The 19,211-nt window shown below is 39.7% G+C and overlaps 1 protein-coding gene across 3 annotated transcripts in view; it reads right to left on the bottom strand.

The window, feature by feature from the left end:
* Positions 1–18,727, bottom strand: part of SLC25A48 (solute carrier family 25 member 48) — a 41,684-nt gene extending 22,957 nt beyond the window's left edge. For 2 of the 3 annotated variants that reach the window (XR_009761394.1, XM_061617181.1), the window contains exons 1-5: positions 18,454–18,727; positions 12,945–12,988; positions 7,936–8,007; positions 6,034–6,286; positions 2,772–3,029 (exon numbers count right to left, since the gene is read on the bottom strand). Coding sequence is in view for 2 of the 3 variants with exons in the window: in XM_061617181.1 (XP_061473165.1) it covers positions 2,772–3,029; positions 6,034–6,286; positions 7,936–8,007; positions 12,945–12,988; positions 18,454–18,499 (673 nt within the window). In the remaining variant the exon portion in view is untranslated. The remainder of the gene's footprint in view (positions 1–2,771; positions 3,030–6,033; positions 6,287–7,935; positions 8,008–12,944; positions 12,989–18,453) is intronic. The other variant, XM_061617183.1, reaches the window with a different exon arrangement.
* Between the last annotated feature and the right edge of the window lie 484 nt (positions 18,728–19,211).

Genomic DNA, 19,211 nt, shown 5'->3' with positions numbered 1-19,211 from the left:
CTTAGAGAGTTGTACTTGGGAGGGTGCCAGTGTTGTGAAATACTAGAGGAGCTGTTCATGCTAACTGGTAACTGTCTTCAAGGGAACTGGTGCTAGTGTGCTGAAATCATTACCTACTTAATTTTCTTCAGTTGGACTTCTGCCCTTCAGTAACAGTAAACCAACAGTTAGAAACACTGGGGGGGGACACCTCTATTTATTTATTTAAACTATATTCCATCGTTCTACATAAACTATCAGGGTGTTTTACAATAAAAGATCAATGATCATAAAAATGCATAATTTAAAAAGTACAATGACAACATATTTATATAATCATATGTGTTTGACACATGGCACTAGACCAAGGAATATAGAGCAAGTTCAATATATTCATATAAGCCAAACAAAATACATGTACACTTTGCTCCAATATAAGGAAGCAAGAAGCACAGCACTCAGTGAATCACTGATATGAGGCAGGAGCTCAAAGTTACATTGATATGTAAGTAAAAATGACTGAGGAGGATGCTTCTGGATGGGGGCTTAATACTGCAGAAGGGTTACTGCAAAGAAGTTGTTGGCAACAAGGTTTTTTTTTAAATTTACTAGATTTCCCCCAGAAAGGGAAAATCCAGATTCAGTTGGGAGGGAAATATAAATTGATATTTTGATGCCAACAATGTTGTGTGGATGCTGTGAAAAGATGGCATTCATGAGGAGTACCCATTCCACACTACGCTGAAGACTAGAGATGCATGACATCCTCCAGGTTCAGTGGACTGCTGCTTGGGAAAGAGGTCTGCCATGGTTTTCAGGTATTGGATGGCATTTCTGCTGAATCTGAATCTAAAAGCATTTTGTATGTTAATGTATTTACTACCTGCTTCCTTTTATCTTAATGTAAGAATCCTTCCTATTGTCAAGAGAACACAAGAAAAATGAAATCATCAGTGTAAATTAGAATAATCTTTATGGTTCCTTTGAAAGTGTGGGGGGAAAGCCCAGCCTGAAGAAAAGCATGGTCAAAACTTGTTAAAAGAGATAATTTGGCTATGTAGGGCAATTCTGAGAGCTTACTGATGATGGCTTTAGGAAGCGTCAAAGGGCTTCCCCTTTGAGGAGGTGCTGGTTCACACATGCTGTTAGAAGATAAAATACAGGCTATGAGATGGGTGGATGGGGACAGAACTGTACAGTGGAGAGATTAGAGCCAAGACACACCAACCCTTAGTTGTGTTTTTGTACTTGTATAGTCAAAAAGCACCTCTGTTTTCTGTGTGCTTTTGAAACTTCCTCTACATTTTTTGTCCCAACGCTGGGCACTAGAAGCCCCCAAAGGCTGTGTGTGATGCAAAATGCATCATTAGAAATTAACAATGCAATCCTAACCATGTCTTTTCAGGAGGAAGTCCTACTGAATTAAATGATGGTTATGCCTCATTAGTTAGGAATGCAGCCAAAGTTAGGATTTTTTTAAAAAATAGTAGTAAATGCAGGGAAGGTTAATGGGAAAAAACAGCATGCTAGGAGGAATGATTTAACCCTTCTCTCCCCAACTGTGCTCTTGATGGTAATTGGCCTCTGGCACTGCTATTTAGCCTTTGAAAAAAGTTTCCACTGGTGCTAATTGGAGCTCCCTGCCCCCACAGCAGGTTTTTTTCAGGATCACCATTGGGAGGAAGAGTTAAATCTCCCCTCCTGACTGCTCTGATTCTAATAATAGCCACCAGATCAATTAAAAAAAACCCCTCATCTAACACCACATTTAATGTCACATGTTTGGCAGCTATACAACTCCTGAACTAGCCAACAGGGCATAGCTCAGGAAGGCTTCTGCACCATGGCAACAGGAGCAGTGAAATCCCTGAGCTTGGAACTAGGCATTTGTTATTGAAAGACAAGGTAAAAATGAAACATCATCATAATCATTTATTAATAATAAATTAATGCAGAATGTGGAATTCCTCCCTCATAGGCAGAGTGACTGTGCACATTATTGAGTGGAGCTAGCATGAGGCCCACTGCAGTGCACGGTAATAACTAACATTTCTGGGCCACTCCCTGCCTAATGTGCAGGTTTGCATAATAAATGACCAAATTATATTTTTTCAAATAATGGCAATCCTAGATGCAACATGTGACAAACAAATGCAATAGGTTTTCAGCATAAAGCACCACTACAGAAATACCTCAGTGGAAAAAGTAGATGTCTTCCTGGACATTACTTCTTTAACAGAAACTTTGGTACCAGAGGTAGGAATAACATGGAAAGAATAGGGATACGTTCCTACACTCACTCCTAGGTGTTGCGGGCAGCTTTAGCAGGGGCTTTAAAGGGTGCTTACTTGGCACCCACAGCTCCCCCCCCCAAATCGTATTGGATCCTCCCCAGCTCTGAGAGAAAGCAACACATCTCTTTAACTCAAAGCAAACATACTGACTTGTCAGTTTCACCCTGGCAAAGCAAAGGCAGAGGCTTATCAGTTTATTGATAGCCCAGCAAAGACACAGACTGATCAGTTTCACTTTAAAGCAAAGGCAGGGACTTGAAACTTTATCCATAGCAAAGAAAAGCTGGTCAGTTTCACCTAAAAAAAGCCTTCATTAAAAGGAGCTTTGTTACTGAAGGACTGGATAACTGAGGTATTACTGTATTATTGCTGTTCACACTGCTGCTGCCACCACCACTACAAAAAAGAAAAAAAAGAATTCTAGGCATGAGTAAATTAGCTGAAATGTAATCAAGCCTAGATATCATTTCTGGTGAAGGAGAACTGAAGTGGTCATACCTGCAATGCCACCAGCCATCCACACAGAAAAGGGACTAGGAGAAAGGCATTTATCTGGTGTGATCCATTCACAAAGAAATGTGTAAGGGATAAAGTAGAAGCAATATCCTGGAACATCCCTCAGAAGCATTGCAACAGAACCTCGGTATAATCCTGCTAAACCCTTCTGCTGAAGGATTGTGCCAACACAGTGAATTGGACCTCTGTAGGCAGTCTGTACTGCAAAGTCTGTTGCTCTGTGCTTCAGGTTTAGGTTGGCTGTAGAAGCAAATAAAAACAATGTTAGCATCAAGAGAATTCCTGGGAATTTGGCTTTCCATATTTGTTTCTTTTTTGTCCCTTCTTTCATTTTTACAATCTTTTCCTGTCTGACTAAGAACTACTATACACCATATGTCCCCTGATAAGCTTACTTTGGTGCAGGGAGCACCAGAATGATCCTGGGAGGGTGGAGGGCTTCAAAACTGGTGCCGGCCCTGGTGTTTGGGTTTGCAGTTCAAGGACCAAACTATACTTGATGCTAAACAGGAGTGCTTAACCTGGCTGCTGTTATTTCTGAAGAAAAAGAATCTGCATTACAGAATCTAAATCTGGAAAATGCTCCCATTTCAGTCCTGCACCACTTCTTTTTCTTCTTTTTTCTTTTTGCTGCAAATCACCCTTTCTTGGGCTGCTTTTTGTGCCCCCGAAACTGCTTTTTTCTCTACAGTAAAACTGGTCAGATTAAGCACACCAATGTAAACATGTGACTAACATGATGTGCATTTGGCCATAGGACACTTTTGGAAGCATCCTTCCCTAATATTACATTGGGAGAAAACTGACTCAGCAATGTGAACTCAAATGAGTGTAGTGAAAAATAAGAAAGGAAAATCGCATAAAGCTTTTGTGATTATATTCCACCAGTTTAATGATTGCTCACTTTTCAAAATCAGCTGTTTAGTGTATTTGGATTTTCTTAGCCATATTCATGCTCTATCCTTAACAGCTTATTTGAAACCACTTGATTCTTAGCTGTGTTCTGCTTTTATAAATAAAATACTATAGCAAAATTTTGTTTTTATGCTTGTGCAATTTAATTCTCTGCTTAAGATTTGAAAGTAAAGAGTAGTTCTCTCCATGCTTGCAAAATGAATGAGCTCACATAATATTGCTTCTGTTCACTGTATCTTTCCCCTCACATAATTTGAGGTCAGGATTCTGGCCAGGTGTTTGCCTGAACAGTATTTACATGTTTGTGTGCCAAAGAGTTTAGCAATATGCAGTTAGAAGCATCTTTTCACTTATTTTAGTCCATCCATACTAAATGAGAGTTGTACTATATACAGTTCATTCTATAAATCTGGGAACACACAGTACAGTGAAAAAAACTCTTTGCGGGTGTTCTCTTGTTTAATAAACTCAGTATCTTGGAGCTGTCTCAAAACTATGTTCTAGTGCAACCCAAAATTCTTCCCACCCTCATACCTCAACTAACTACATACCTAAAAACTGCAGTCTTGAAAGAAAGCTAGTCTTTACTTCTCTCTCTGATGATAAATTTCCTGCTGTACGTAACCATTTTAGATTTTGCTTTCCCTCCACTATTCAAGCAGAAGAGGGCTTTAAAAAAAAAATCAGCCCTAGAAACAGCATATAGTGCAGCATATATATTGTTTTTCCCTTCACATCACTGTATAGAATTCAGTGCCTCAGATGTAAGCTGGAGTTTATGACGATATTCTCAGTTTGAAGATACTGCTCCCATTGAGATGATCATACATTGTCTTAATAAGCCAAAATATGAATGAGTTTTGCTGTGCACATAGCTCCTCCATTCATCCCTTCATGCAAGCCATGATTTCACAAAGAAGTCTCTAATTAAACTGTCATTTTCCATTTTGCCTGAACTAAGGAAACTGTAGTTAGCTTTCAGGTTTAGAACAAGCCAGGACATTAAATCAGCCTCAAACTGTTGTTTAATATACAGGCTTGTTCTGAAACTGGAAACCATAGTTTTCCACTTTGGATGAAACAGGAGACTACGGTTAAACAGAGGCTTTCTGGTTTGATTATTTGCATGACTGTTTGCACTGCAAAGGGAAGAGCAAAGGCAAAAGGCTTATCTATATCTTGCTTTTTAAAACCATAATATGTATTAATAGGACATAATATGTCCTAACATGGCCACAATATTGGACAGGTGCATTAGATACATTCTGCTGGAAATACATGACAAATTCACACAACAGAGGTTTGGTGGCATGCATAGGCTACTCCATTCTTTCATGGAAGATAATCTATACTAGGGGAGCCATCCAGATGTCTTCCAGCCATTATTGGCCTCCAACTCCCATCAGCTCCAGCCAGCAAGGCAATGATCAGGGATAACGGGAATTATAGTCCAGCAATATCTGGAAGACACCACCTTGGCTACCATTAATCTATACATACAAATACAAGCAGAGCTTGGAAAAGTTACTTTTTTGAACTACAACTCCCATCAGCCCCAGCCAGCATGGCCACTGGATTGGGCTGATGGGAGTTGTAGTTCAAAAAAGTAACTTTTCCAAGCTCTGAATAAAAGTATATGTGAATCTACTTCCCTGGTGCAAATGTACCAGCAGAGCCAATCTGGTGCTCCCACTGCTGCATTTGCACTATGCTGACCTCACTACCACTGACTTGACCCCTCCACTTCCACCAAGTAAGCAGCAGGGACACAACCAATCAGAGGTCAGGGGAATGCTGCTGCCCCCCAGTGTCATCCACTGCTGGGAAAGTCATACTGGTTTTTATAGCCTATAGTGGACAAGAGATAGTAGTGCTGCATGCACCAAAAGTTGCTTCCTTCCTTCCTTGAATAATTGGCTTGAACTAAAGCCAACTAAAAAAGCTAAAACTAAAGCCAACTAAAAAAGCTAACTAAATCTAAATGTTTGGGGTTATGTCCTTATATTAAGAAAAAGAAGACTGAATGCTAAGTCCTTCAAGGATACAGAGAGGCACCGTAACTATAACCTATCTGTAGCAAACACATGGGCTAATAGTGAATGCTGTCAAACATTTTCTTTTAATTATTAGGTTGACTATCTAGAGGCAGTGTCTTTAGTTTAGGTGGTGATTCTGCATACAATTATGTACAGGGTTCTCCCATGTAAGTTGCTCATATATTTACCTATAACAAAACTGGCATACCATTATAAAGTAGAATAAAACATAAATGAGACACACACAATCATGGAAGATTTTTAAAAATCAAAGAAACACTGGATTTTTTTACCTGCAAGAAAAGTTTGTGTCTGCATCTGTAGCCTTATCTTTACCAGTTCAACTGGACCACCAATTCCTACCGAAAAGGCCCCTGCTACCATGCTTGCTAAAGCCAAGTCCACGAGTGCTGGAGGATGGTGAGGATTTCCATAGTGTTGTTGGCTAATGAGCCTTTGGATATTGCTAAAGACACCAAATACCACCGAGTTGTAGATAGCAATGCTAACTAGCGGAAAAGACATTCCCTTGAAGAACCCGGCAAACTGCAGATGAAATAAAGTTGGATGTAAATAAGAATGGATTTCATTGCTCCTCTAAGAAAACTTTAATATCACAGTGTTACTAGGACAATGATGATGATGATAATAATAATAGTAATAATAAAAATAACAGTAATAATAATAATATACTGCCCTTCCTTTTGATGGTGATCAACAGAATAATTACAGCAATTGTACACAATAACTAAAAACATTTAAAAACAGCTCAACTTAAGTAAAAATGTTATACAGAAGCACAATATTAACACTGTTAAGACCCAGGGCAAAAATAATATCTCCAAAGCCTGAGCAAACAAAAATATTGTTACTTGATAGTAAGGGGGACCATCTTGCTTCCTCAGGAAGGGAATTCTACATTCGGGTGCTGCCTCCAAGAAGGCCTCATCTTGAGTCAGTGAACTGTGTGCCAAGCCCATTAGTGGGAACGTGAGCAGGGCCTCCACAGCCAATCTCAAAGCCCAGGCCAGTTGGTTTTGGGGACAGTTGGTTTTCCTTTCAGTACTTCTGTATATATCCTATACAGTCAAGTATATATTGTAGCTTTACATTTAAAATATATTCCTGCTCAGTACAGTAGATTTCTTTATAATTTTAGTACACATTGTCCCTTACTCTTTTACTAACTTTTCAACTCTGGATTGTGGCCAGAGTTTTAGATTGTGGCCACCATGTATAAAGACAAAGACCTGCATGGCAAATTATTGAAGCTACCGCCTTTACTGTTCATTACCAGATGCTATCAAGGCATCCAGCATAAGAAATTTATTTATTTATTTATTTATTTATTATTTGATTTATATGCCGCCCTTCCTCCCAGCAAGAGCCCAGGGCGGCAAACAGAAGCGCTAAAAACACTTTAAAACATCATAAAAACAGACCTTAAAATACATTAAAACGTTAAAAACATTTTTAAAAAGCTTTAAAAGCATCTTTTAAAAAATGGTTAAAACATTATTAAAAAACCACATATTAACAAGCAATTCTAACACAGACGCAGACTGGGATAGGTCTCAAATTAAAAGGCTTGTTGAAAGAGGAAATTTATCCTGTATGCATAGGAAAATGTGAATCTATGAGGTTGCTTTTCACCAAGTTAGATCATTGATCCATCTAGTGTTGCATATTCCACAGACAGTGTCAGTACCTGGCATCCTTGGTCAACTGAGGTCTGGCCTCAGTACCCTTTTCTGATATTCTGATCACCATTGCTGCTGCCAGCCACGACCACCCTCCCAGCAGTGGATAGTGCCCATTGGGACTGGTGGTAAGGAACTCAACAGTAGGTGGAGCCAGGGCCAATAACAGGCAGAGCCAAGTAATTCTAGTTTTGTCCCCATCCTCCTCCCTGATCAGTTGTACAAGGGCAACACTGAGACTGAAGAGGAGGAAGCTGACAGCCAGTGCCATTCCCTGGACTGGATATAAGCAAGAAGGCAGGGAAGTGGGGGCTGGCTGAAGTTGATGGGGCAGAGCCCTGTCTGCCCTTATGGACTAACCTCCAGGGAATCAACCATCAGATAAGTCTGCCATGGCAGGAGGGTCACTAGGAGAGATATATCAAAAGGTACTAAAGTGAGGGCCTCCTCAAATCAAGCAAGTTGCGCTCTTTTCTGACAAAATAAAATACTTACAGCTTCATTTCTGTAGACAGTGAGGACACATTTAAATGTGTTTCCATAGCCTTGTCCGGCTTGTAAGCGAGTCTGCAGAAGAACACAGATATAAAATTGAATGGAAATAATACATTTCCAATTGGACTAGAGCACATGCTTTACAAACAATGTCCACTTTTATTTGATGATCATTCTTGCTTTGTTCCAAAGAAACAACAAGACACATGGCAAAAGAAAAAAAATGTGCTTTATGTCCAGCTTTTTCATTGCCAGAGACAGATATAAACCACACTATGATATCTAAAGTTCTCTATTGTCATTGCCAACATATTTTGAATATAGAAAACAAGAACCCTGAGTCTTATGTAGGACTGTTAGAGGGGATCAAACCAGCCACTCCCAGCCTTCTTGTTGTTGTCAGCTCTGAAAATTCTTCTTGGAATAATATACACTGAAGCATAAGAACATAAGAAGAGCCTACTGGATCAGGCCAATGGCCCATCTAATCCAGCATCCTCTTCTCACAGTGGCCAAACAGATGCCGATGGGAAGCCAATATACATTTTTCCCCAGTTCATCTATCCAGCCATCATAATGGTTATGTTACAGGATTGGGGGCAGGTAAATATGTATTTCTGTTACAAATGACAGAATATCACTACTGCTACTATAGAATCCAGTAGATTATACAGAATTTGGGGGAACCATATTTTTTCCACACAGTTTTCCACTGGGGTAATTATATTAGATTTTACTTCCATAGAAACGACTTCACTTATGTTTTGATGTGCATATTACACTCTAAGCTTGTACCCATGCAGACATCTTGATCCAATACTCCATGTCTTTAGACATGTAGTTTCTGCTCCACCGCACCTATCCTCCTTGTAATTCCCTGGAGAACAAATAATTACTCTCTTGCACAAATAAATAAATTGGATGTATGCGGCCAAGAAATGGTCTAGGCTTCCAGAATTTGTTTTAACTGCAAGAATGAATGGACTATCTTTGCTCCTAAAGTTGTGAGGCTCCATTTCCCTGAAAAGTTCAGAAAAAGAAAACCCCATTCTGAGTGGTGGATGCTGATCTAAGCTGGAGACAAATTCTGTGCATGAATGCAAACCTGGCAGTTCTGGAACCCATACTTGAGAATAGAAGGTAGAAAGTGATACAGGGTTCCTGTATGTGCTGCACAACCAATACAAAGCTGTAAGTCCCCGTATCTGCAATCTACAGTTAGGCAAGAGGATAAAGGCAGGCTGTGCAGTGTCATGTGGGCTCCATGTGGTGAGCTGAATCAGTGGAAATGACTTGGTTCAAATGGGTTCAGCCTAAGAAAGACCAAAATGTGCCTGATGACATCCCATAAGCAGACACAGGCCTGACTGGGAGCTGCCTGGTAGCCACTTAGAGTGCATGTTCTTTGTAGACACACTGAACTCCCTAGAGGAACATGGGATTTTAAAGTGTCAAATAAATAAAAGAAATTGTTCATCCACCTATAGAAAGAAAATCCACCAATAGGTCTTATTAGTAGCAGGCCAGTTTCACTGGGTAAAATATACTAACCACTTAGCTTTATTTGTATACTGCTGCACTTTAGGAGACAAATGAGTCTGACAAATGAGTGCAAAAACAGGGCGGGGGGATCCTGTATTTTTCTGAGGAGGAATCTTATTACAGACCCATCAGTATGGGAAATTGTCTGGCATTCTAAAAGGAATTTAAATGCTAATTACTGCCTTCAGACAAATGCGAAAAAGAAAGAAAGAAAGAAAGAAAGAAAGAAAGAAAGAAAGAAAGAAAGAACACATGTGGAATTTATCACCATTTTTTACTTGTTCACTTCTTTATTTTATTATCTGCTTGGATAATTATAACATATCGTTTAGGAAACAGATTTGTTTTCCAAGGATTTGTTGAAAACTAGGGTGCAGTAAGTGTCTGTGGCTAGCATTATGTGAACACGGAATCCCATTCTTACCCATACACAGACCTAACCTTCAGGAGCAATCAAACCAGGTCATGCTTAAACTACCTTCCAAATTCCTTTTATTCATTGACCATCACATTAATTTCTTGTTCACTGAAATCAGCTCTGGCTGGCAGATCTCTCATTGGGTTCAAAGTTTTGTAGCAAGTCAAAGTCCTCACTCTGAGCATGGTCTACATGAACATGATTGGTTTGAAGAGACCTGATGTACTGGAACATAATCCCCATTCAATACATTCAGCCATTCAGCACGATTTCACATTCTCACTCCCTTATTCTTCAGGATGCGCCTTTACTATGTTCATCAGTAAATACTGAACTACTCTATGACTCCACTTCTTAATTCTATTTAAGACCTTTCCCTCCCCCCCCCCCGATTTGGAAATGTAACAAAGCTGCCTAGTTGATATTCTCAAGCTGCATCCAGATCCAAGGGCAAAGAAGGTGCCAGTCTGACAGTTGTCTTTTAAGTATTGAAAGATGCGTTGCTTGTTTCTTGGCTGTGCTCAAGCAAATGTAGAAAACGTAGCAAAAATGTTCCCACAAGATCTGCTGTTGGCTTACAGCACGCACCACCAGCAATGACAGTAAAACAATCCATTTGCCAGAACTGGGAAGCACATATTCCTTCAATACTTCCAGAGAAATTCATGAACAGCACAACAAATTGTAAATACACAAATGCGACTAATGTCCTGGCACAGCTACTACAGGAAGGGGGATGCATTCAACCAAACACTGTACTTTGACTCCTCTTGCTATAAAACCCTCCAAGCATACACAGCCACAACTCTGTTCATGGGAACACAGCAAGTCTTAGATTGGAGCACTTTCTTGCAATATCCTGCCTGTAACAATAGGCAGCATCTTATGCATCATACAAGACTGTAAACTAGGGTGAATAGGCTCCCATTCCAATCTTAGGGCTGATTCACACATTGCCAGTTGGTGTTTTTTTCAATCTTCAGTGTCATGAGCATGCATCAAAGTGGTCCTTTAGTTGCACTATGACAAATCCAAAAGATTGTTTGTGGAAGCATGATAAATCAGGAGATGGATCTCTGATGGTGAATTCTGCAGTCACAATGACTTCTCTTTGGATATTTTCAAACTATAGAAACAAAACAAAAAAATGCACCACATCCTTAAAAGGATCCCCCAAATGAATCAGCTACAAGTTTCAAATTACAAGCCAGCTTCCAATATATGACATAGACTATCATTCCTGACTCACATTTTAGAAACAGGACAAAAGGGCTAACTTTCTTCCATGCATAAAACACACAGACTCCTGCAACTTACCTCTGCCCTGTGTGAAACAAATCTTCCTGTCTATTACAGTTATTTTGTCAATGTAGTTGGTTGCCTATTACATGAGCAAATATATAACATTTAGCCCCACAGGGCAGAACATGGAACCTCTGGTCCTAGGGTTCAACAAAGGAAAACCATTTTATGAAAGGAGATGACCTAATGGAAGGTATCTAATGATCTAATTTTGCTAAGAATATAATTTTTGTGACTGTTGAATCAATTTATTTCTTAATTTTCCAAAAATGTTCTATGTTTTAGTTTGTCCTTGTGAAATCAGTATAAAATCACTTATTTATAGCAAGGATGGGGAACCTGTGGCCCTCCAGATGTAGTTGGATTACAACTCCCATCTTCCCTGACCATTGGCTATGCTGACTGGGGTTGATGGGAGTTGTAGTCCAACAACATCTGGAGGGCCACAGGTTTCCCATCTCTGATTTATAGCCATCATGGCAATAGAGGATAATACTAAAACAACATGATGATAATTTATAAACTCCATCCTTATAGTTTGCAAGTTATGTAATAATATTACAAGTGGTATCCATTTCTCCTTATATCAAGTCTGTCTTTTGTTCTTTGATCTTTAAGGTTCTCTTCCCTTGAGTTGAAGTATGTACAAAGATTAGCAAAATACGTTGGGTATTAGAGTCACATCAAATGAGCCAGCTCCTGCTCTCACAATCATTAGGAAACCTTTGGATTAGAAAGCAAAACCCTCTCATATCATTCATTATTGTTAAAAATGGAAATGGACTGCCTTCAAGTTGATCCCAACTTATGGCTACCCTACGAATAGGGATTTCATGGTAGGCGGTATTCAGAGGGGGGTTACCATTGCCTCCCTCTGCGGCTAGTCTTCCCCAGCTGGCTAGGGCCTGCTCAGCTTGCCACAGCTGCACAAGCCAGCCCCTTCCTTGTCCACAATTGCCAGCTGGTGGGCAACTGGGCTCCTTTGGACTATGCAGCTTGCCCACGACTGCACAGGTGGCAGGGCACGTAACCCCTGAGCCACTCACTGTGGGGTGAACTTTAGCTGGCCCTTTACACCCAGGAGACACGAGTGGGGATTTGAATTCACAGACTCTGGACTCCCAGCCAGGCTCTCCTCCCCACTGTGCTATTGTTGACTTGAAATATTAAAAAAATAAGTATCTTTTTCCATACTCTAAATTAGCAATAGTTTTCAGTCACTCCAAGGAAAGAGAATCACAGTTTTGTCTTAATTTTAAAATATCTTTAAAGATCTCCGGTAGTATTACACAAGAGAAATATAATATACTAGCAGCCTTGCACCTGGCATTGCTTGTGAATTCTAAGAAACAAAAACATCAGCACAGTTTTGAAATCAGTGGTTAAAATCAATGCAGTTTTGAAAGGCCCAGACCACCATCTTGATTCAAAATGGCATTCAATTGTATCCAAACGGACGTAAGCCTACTCCTTGATCTCAGGAACCATTATGCTTATGATATCTTCAGAGGTGTCCAAATGCATAGTGAGTGGACAAACAACCATCTAAAATATATAGTAGATTATTGAACACAGTCCAGAAAAAGGAAAAGACATGTACATCCTTTATATTGTTCTAAATTGCATTAATTGTGTATGCAAAACATCTCACTGCAGAAAGTACCCTTGTTTTCCCTAACATGATTTCTTGTCCATTTGTATATATTAATCGGATTTAAAAACAAAAAACAAAAAAAACACTATTTACCTTTACTGTGTCCAGAGGATGTCCCACAATTACAGCCGCAGCTCCTGGAAATTAAAATAAAGCAATTGCAGGACAAGCAAGCAATTTAAAAAAAGACTCTTTCTTTGTTGTGTTTTGCTGTTTACCTCAAGGCATGGTAGGTTTTACCATCTGAACTAACCACATCCCTCTCTGTTTTGTAACTGCCTAGTGAGCTCCCACCAGCAGAATTATGCAAACTGAAAAAACAATGTGAACCATAGTTGGTCACTGCATAAGCACCCAGAAGGAATTGCATGCCAATACAAAGCAGCATTTTCTCTGGAAGTTCGGAGGAGGGGGAAGAGTACCAAAGACGCTATTGTCGATGCCAAATAGATCAAGGAGGTGTTCTGAAATTATTCTAATTATTAAAGGCTTCTATCATCCCTCACTTAGCTGCCATGAAAGCCCTAATACTGTACTCACCAGAAAGAAAGAAAACATCCAACAGCATTTGTATACTTATTTGTAACCTAGGAGCCTCCTCTTAGATACATTATCTTTTTAGCATTGTAAACATGCTGTGCATTTACTAATGAGATAACGTGCAAGGCAGACAAACCTCTATCATGTGTACATGTAGTGCAACTGGAGATGTTTATTTTTGGTAATGTGAGTAAACAACATTTGCTGCTAATAAATCTTCACTATAACTGATCTTGCCTCTACTGTAAATATGACAGGTCATTTACATTTTCCTTAGCATTAATTATCTTGCCATTTTATAGATTTACAGTATAAACAACTACTATAATATCTGGGACTGCCAGCAGACAGTATCAGCTGGCAAAACTGGTAGACGTGAAATGTGCTCCCTTAGGGGATAATACCAAGAATATTGGCTGCAGTGTTTGCCTAATGAACATTTGCCAATTGAAGAATTACCCCAAGAACAGAAGAGTATGTTGCATGAACATTTCAATATGGATTGATCCCCTTAAGGAATACTATTAGGCTATAATTTCAAGAACAACCCTTCTTTACCTCTTTCAAGGCAAAAATAGAAATTTTACCCCCCCCAAAACTAAATTCAGTAAGATACTTTCATAGAGCTTGTTTATGTTAACTGTTAACTTCCATTGCTACAATATAATTTCTTCCCAAATCTGACACAGTGACTTGAATTTCTTGCATTTCTTTTTCTATTTTTGACAGCACAATCCCATATACATCTAGTTAGAAGTAAGTCCCATTGAATTCAGTGGGGCTTATCTCCAGGAAAGTGTGTATGGGACTGCAGTCTGTACTTGGATTTATTACAAAATCCATAATTTCAATTTCTCTCTTATGACAATGCCAAGAGACTTAAAAGGTGAAATACTTAAATTCTAATATAGTCTTAAATCAGAGATAGTCTGAGCATTTTTCCAGCACCTGATGCAGGAAATACAAATGGCATGCTCCTTCCCCCTCCCAGAAGAAAATATATAATGATAAATGAAAGTCATATTCCCTTTATTCTCGATCCATGGAGTTCCAGAGTCCTTCCTAATTCCTAGAGGCATCATTACAGTAATTATGGAATACTGTACTTCAAAACAGATGCTTAAGCAAACTGTCAGTTAGTGTTGCTCCTAAAGACAGGATAGAGCAAGAATTTTTCCTCCAAAGCAAAATATTTTGGGAGTGTCGCTGCAGCAACACAGGTATCTTGAGTGGACCAGCCATAACCCTAGAGATGAGGTAATGAGAAAAATGGCCCAGATTACTAACCACTTGTCCTATTCTTTGGTGCATAGGAAAGAGTAGGGATTTTGCAAAATAAGCAATAGAGTTAATTACCAAAACTAGAGCCCCTGGGTCACTGGCTTTGCTATTTGTCATTCCTATAGGTTGAGTCATGTGCTTAATAAATTGAACAGGACAGTAACTTCTCCAGTTGCCTGGAACATCTGCATTCAATCTTCCCATCCCCAAACTTCTCCTAAGCTCACTGCTGGCACACCAAAGGTCATTATTGTAGCCCCTCAGGGAGATCTAAGACATTTCTCTGGATGTGGAACAGGGACGTCCCCACTCCTGAGCTCTTACTCTGTAAATAACAATAAGTGACCGTCTCCTTAGTTTCTCCTGAAAGGGACTGGGTTACAACTAGGGATGGGGGAGAAATTCAATTCAGTTTGCACTTAAATCCAGATTTATCAAATTTGCACTTTCTGAAACAATATGAGAACCAAAACACAGCCATCCTTCAAAACTTGCACCTATCCAAATTTTGAGATGTAGTTCTCCAACCAACCAATGTTATAAAAACCCATATATCAGGGGGAAATGTGCATAAAAAGAGATATGTTAGTGCAAATAACATACAAAAATGCATTATATCCGGAGAAATTGCTTGTAGAAATATGTAAATTAGTCAAAACTTCAGACAAAATGTATTTAGTAGGAGAAATTCACACTAAAATGCTGAACAATTTTCTTGGGGATTTTTTTTTAAAAAAATTGCAAATTGCTGCAGAAATCTGAAGAACTGAATTTAAAATCAGGAAAATGAGAAACGGTGAGAACTGAAACTGAAAGTTCCTTCCATCCCTCGTTAGAACTACTGCTATACATTTTTGCATCTCTTAAAATCAGGAAGACGTGAACAGTCAATATCAAGAGATCACAAGCATTGAGATCATGAAGAGGGACAGATGTTACAACTGATTATGAGAGAGCCTCGGGAAAAGCTATAAGCCTTCTCAAAAGCCAGGGAAGGAGAGCCAAACACTGAATGTCCAGGTCAAACCCTGAGACCTGGCAAGCCTGTCTAAGGAAGAGTAAGGATATTCCTCAGTTTTAAAGACAGAAACAAGTAGACCATACACTCCTCCTTCTCTATAAGTCATCTCTCAGGATGCCTTAGAGTCTTATGGCTTGGTGGAGAAGGTGTCAGGAAGCATGACTCACTTATACTCCCTGTTCTCTGCTTCATTGTAATATCTGAAACAGAATCTTTCCATCATCTCCATAATGAACATGTGAGTGCCAGATGTAGAGGCAGCTCTCACATTGCACACTGGGGAAAGATGAGCAAACTCTGCTTCAGACAGTACAAAGAAGCTTGGAGTACTACAGACATCATTTGAGGCCCTCAACGTTCTTGTTCTCCCAAACTGTAACTACCAAAGTCAACGAGAGCAGTACGAAAGCCAAAAGGCGTTCATGATGTAAAGCAAGTTTCAGTAACGTAACTACTTGTACATACATGGCTTTTGTTAGACCTATAGGCAGGATGGTTATTTGGAAAGGTGGGCATTACTTCTGTATTGTTAACACAAGCTTTACATGCAGGGGTATGTTTCTCCCCCTCCCCCCATTTTGGACTAAAAGGAAGATCAGGTTCAAGGAAGCCTTGTAAGGCAATCACAGAACTTTTTTTGCTGTCTTTTCTGGAGAAAACCACAATACCCTGTGGTTAAAGAAAGATCTTATTTGAACTTCCCTTAGCCACATGAACAAAAGTTCAGGAATAGATTTGTTGTATTTAATGCTGTTCCTTGCTAAAGGAAGGGTCTTTAATCCACCAGAGGCTCCATCAATGGAACAGGACGGGAAAATATTGATGCCAATTTACCCTACACCTCTGCAGCTCCCTGTTCCACCTCTCACATGGTTCAAAGGCCCTCCAAGCCTTCTGGGCAGATTTGGAGGGGGATAGGGAAAGTAGGGAGGAGAGGAGATATGCAAAAATTGCTTTCCTTCCCCCATTCAGCTTATAGAAGCCTCTGCTAGATCATCATCATCTGCTTTCCGTCATTGGAGGGACACTATCGCATACTAGCCAATATGCCCTTTCTACTAAAAAAATTAAGTTTTTCTGATTCCTCCTCTTCTGAGGAATATATGAAGCTGCCTTATTACCAAGTCAGACTACTGGTCAGTCTAGCTCAGTACTGTCTACACTGATTGGCAGCAGCTCTGCAGGGTTTCACAGGAGATATTACCAGCCCTACCTGGAGATGCCAGGGGTTGAACTTGGCACCTTCTGCCTGCAAACTGGATTCTCTGCTACCACTTAGCTATGGTCCTTCCTTCTTCAGCTTAATCGCAAGCTCTGACATGCATTAAGAGCTCATTAAGAAGTAACTATTTGTATGAATATTCCTTCCGTTAAAAAAAGAACAGAAATTAACTTGTCCTGCCTGGAATATTTCATTTGGATTGCTTTACAAAACTTCCAGCAAATTGTCTGTCTGAGATTTCGGTGGGCAGGGAAGCCCAGATGTATGGCAAACATCATCATCATATATCACAAGGTCATCTCCTGACATGCATACAGCACCTGTAATACACGTTTTCAGGTTTTTCCAAAAGCTTGCTCAGGCAGCTTGTAAATATTGATGAAATTCTGAATTGAGCTGAAGAGAATTCACCCATCACTGTACACTCTAGTGCTGTCAACACAGCATCCGTCTTTGAATCCTATGTGTGTATGTGTATTTGCTCATGAATTATTACTGGTCAATTGTGGCAAGTATTGTCTATGAGTTACCAACAGAAACCCAGCAAAAGACATGGGACTGAATCCAGCAGAGTCCTTCCATTTGCAAAAACAGTTCTTTGATTCATGGAAGGGCCCATTCCATTTTCAAAGCTGCCTTTGGTCCAATAGAAGCTCTCTCAGTTAGAAGGGGAAGATGCAATTTTCACTGATTTCTGCTCCAAATGCCCTGCACTAGCTCCCACGGGTTTTCAGAAAGGAGGCTGCAGGGGGATGAATTCAGAAAAGTTACTTTCCCCTTGCTATCGATGGGAATATTCCATGAGTGGAAATCTGCTTACAGGATCTCTGGATCTAATCCATTGTTATTTGTGTTTTCCCCAGATCTCCAGAGCAGATTTTGGTGGAGCACAAAGGGCTACAGGGGAAGGGGAAAGCAGTGGAAACCATCTCTTTTTTTGCAGGACCTCAGAGCACCCCATTCACAAATCTCTGGATCCAACCCAACAAGAATAGGGGGTGGGGAGATCAGGCTCTTTGTCCATACGCAGAGAACTGGTAGTAAAGGGAACTGAAAGTGCTGGCAATTGTCCATATATTCTTATCAGGATCTTCAGTCAGAAAACTGGAGTTCATGAAGTGCAAGGGAGTGGATGAACCGTGCATTTTGACTGGCCATTGTAATGTCCCAGCTGTCTAAACATCAGACTCTGTCTCCATAGCTAAATTGACTTAGAAAATGCTTCTTGAATCATGGTATTTCATTCAGAGTTACACATTTTTTCCTGAACCATTACCTCTGGTGTGGGTATGCTACCTTTGATGCACACACACTCAGGGCTTTATATTCATAACAAGCAGATAAAACTTTATGAAGCTGCCAATACTGATTAATTTTTTTAAAAAAGTGGGATATATTACACATACATGGAATACATACCTAGAATGTCATGTGCACCATCAATTAAGATCAGAGTTAACTAGTATTCAGCTAAAGATGTGTCCCTTCTATAATATTCCTCTGCTGCCTTTTCACAGTACCCCACAAGGGTCACTTACCTCCTACCCATCCAGCTATAAAATCATCCAACTGAAGGCTGCCCATAATATATTTTTTAAAAAAGAAGTCCTGTAAATTTATTCTTTGGGCAGTTTGCAGTTCACATTCAGCTCCTTCAGCACCAAGCAAGCAACAGAAGAGAATCTGAATATGTCTCTTTCAGCCTGTTTTTTTCCACATCCCACAGTGTCCCAGAGTGACTGCAGTTGAGCAGTAGTTTGTTTCTTTGACAACTTTCAGCAGCCTTAACACTGAACCAACTCTGATTCCAACCTCTCACACTGTCTCTCTCCAAAAGTGCCTTCAAAGCTCACAGTGACATCATACTCACAAAGTTTAAAGGAACAGTGCAACAAGAGCCAAAGGGTACAGAAATAGTCCTGATATGTTACCAATTAAATGCAAATAACTACTTTATTCTATTCCCATGTATACTTTTTGTTTTTGAGAAAGGGAAATTCATTCAGACGTGTGTGTTGGTCTGCAACCAAAATTAAAACTGTGTAGGTGAAAATATAGGTGGGATTGTATAAGTGCCAGCCTGACAAGAGTACAAGAACTCCAAAGTGGCCAGCAATATTTGGGGGGATGGAAAAAAAAGATTTTAAAGCAGTAATCTCAGTTCCTCATCCTTAGGATGAAAATTACTAAGCAGTAACAAAATGTGAGAACACCTGCTTTAAAAAAATCTCAGCAGGCTTCTACTTAAGTATCCTCATGAAAATAGAAAAGTTAAGAATAGTCATAAATTGTCTGG

Source organism: Rhineura floridana, chromosome 3 (genome assembly GCF_030035675.1).
Source record: "Rhineura floridana isolate rRhiFlo1 chromosome 3, rRhiFlo1.hap2, whole genome shotgun sequence".
Classification (NCBI taxonomy): Eukaryota; Metazoa; Chordata; class Lepidosauria; order Squamata; family Rhineuridae; genus Rhineura; species Rhineura floridana.
This window is presented reverse-complemented; position numbering and strand designations above follow the sequence as displayed.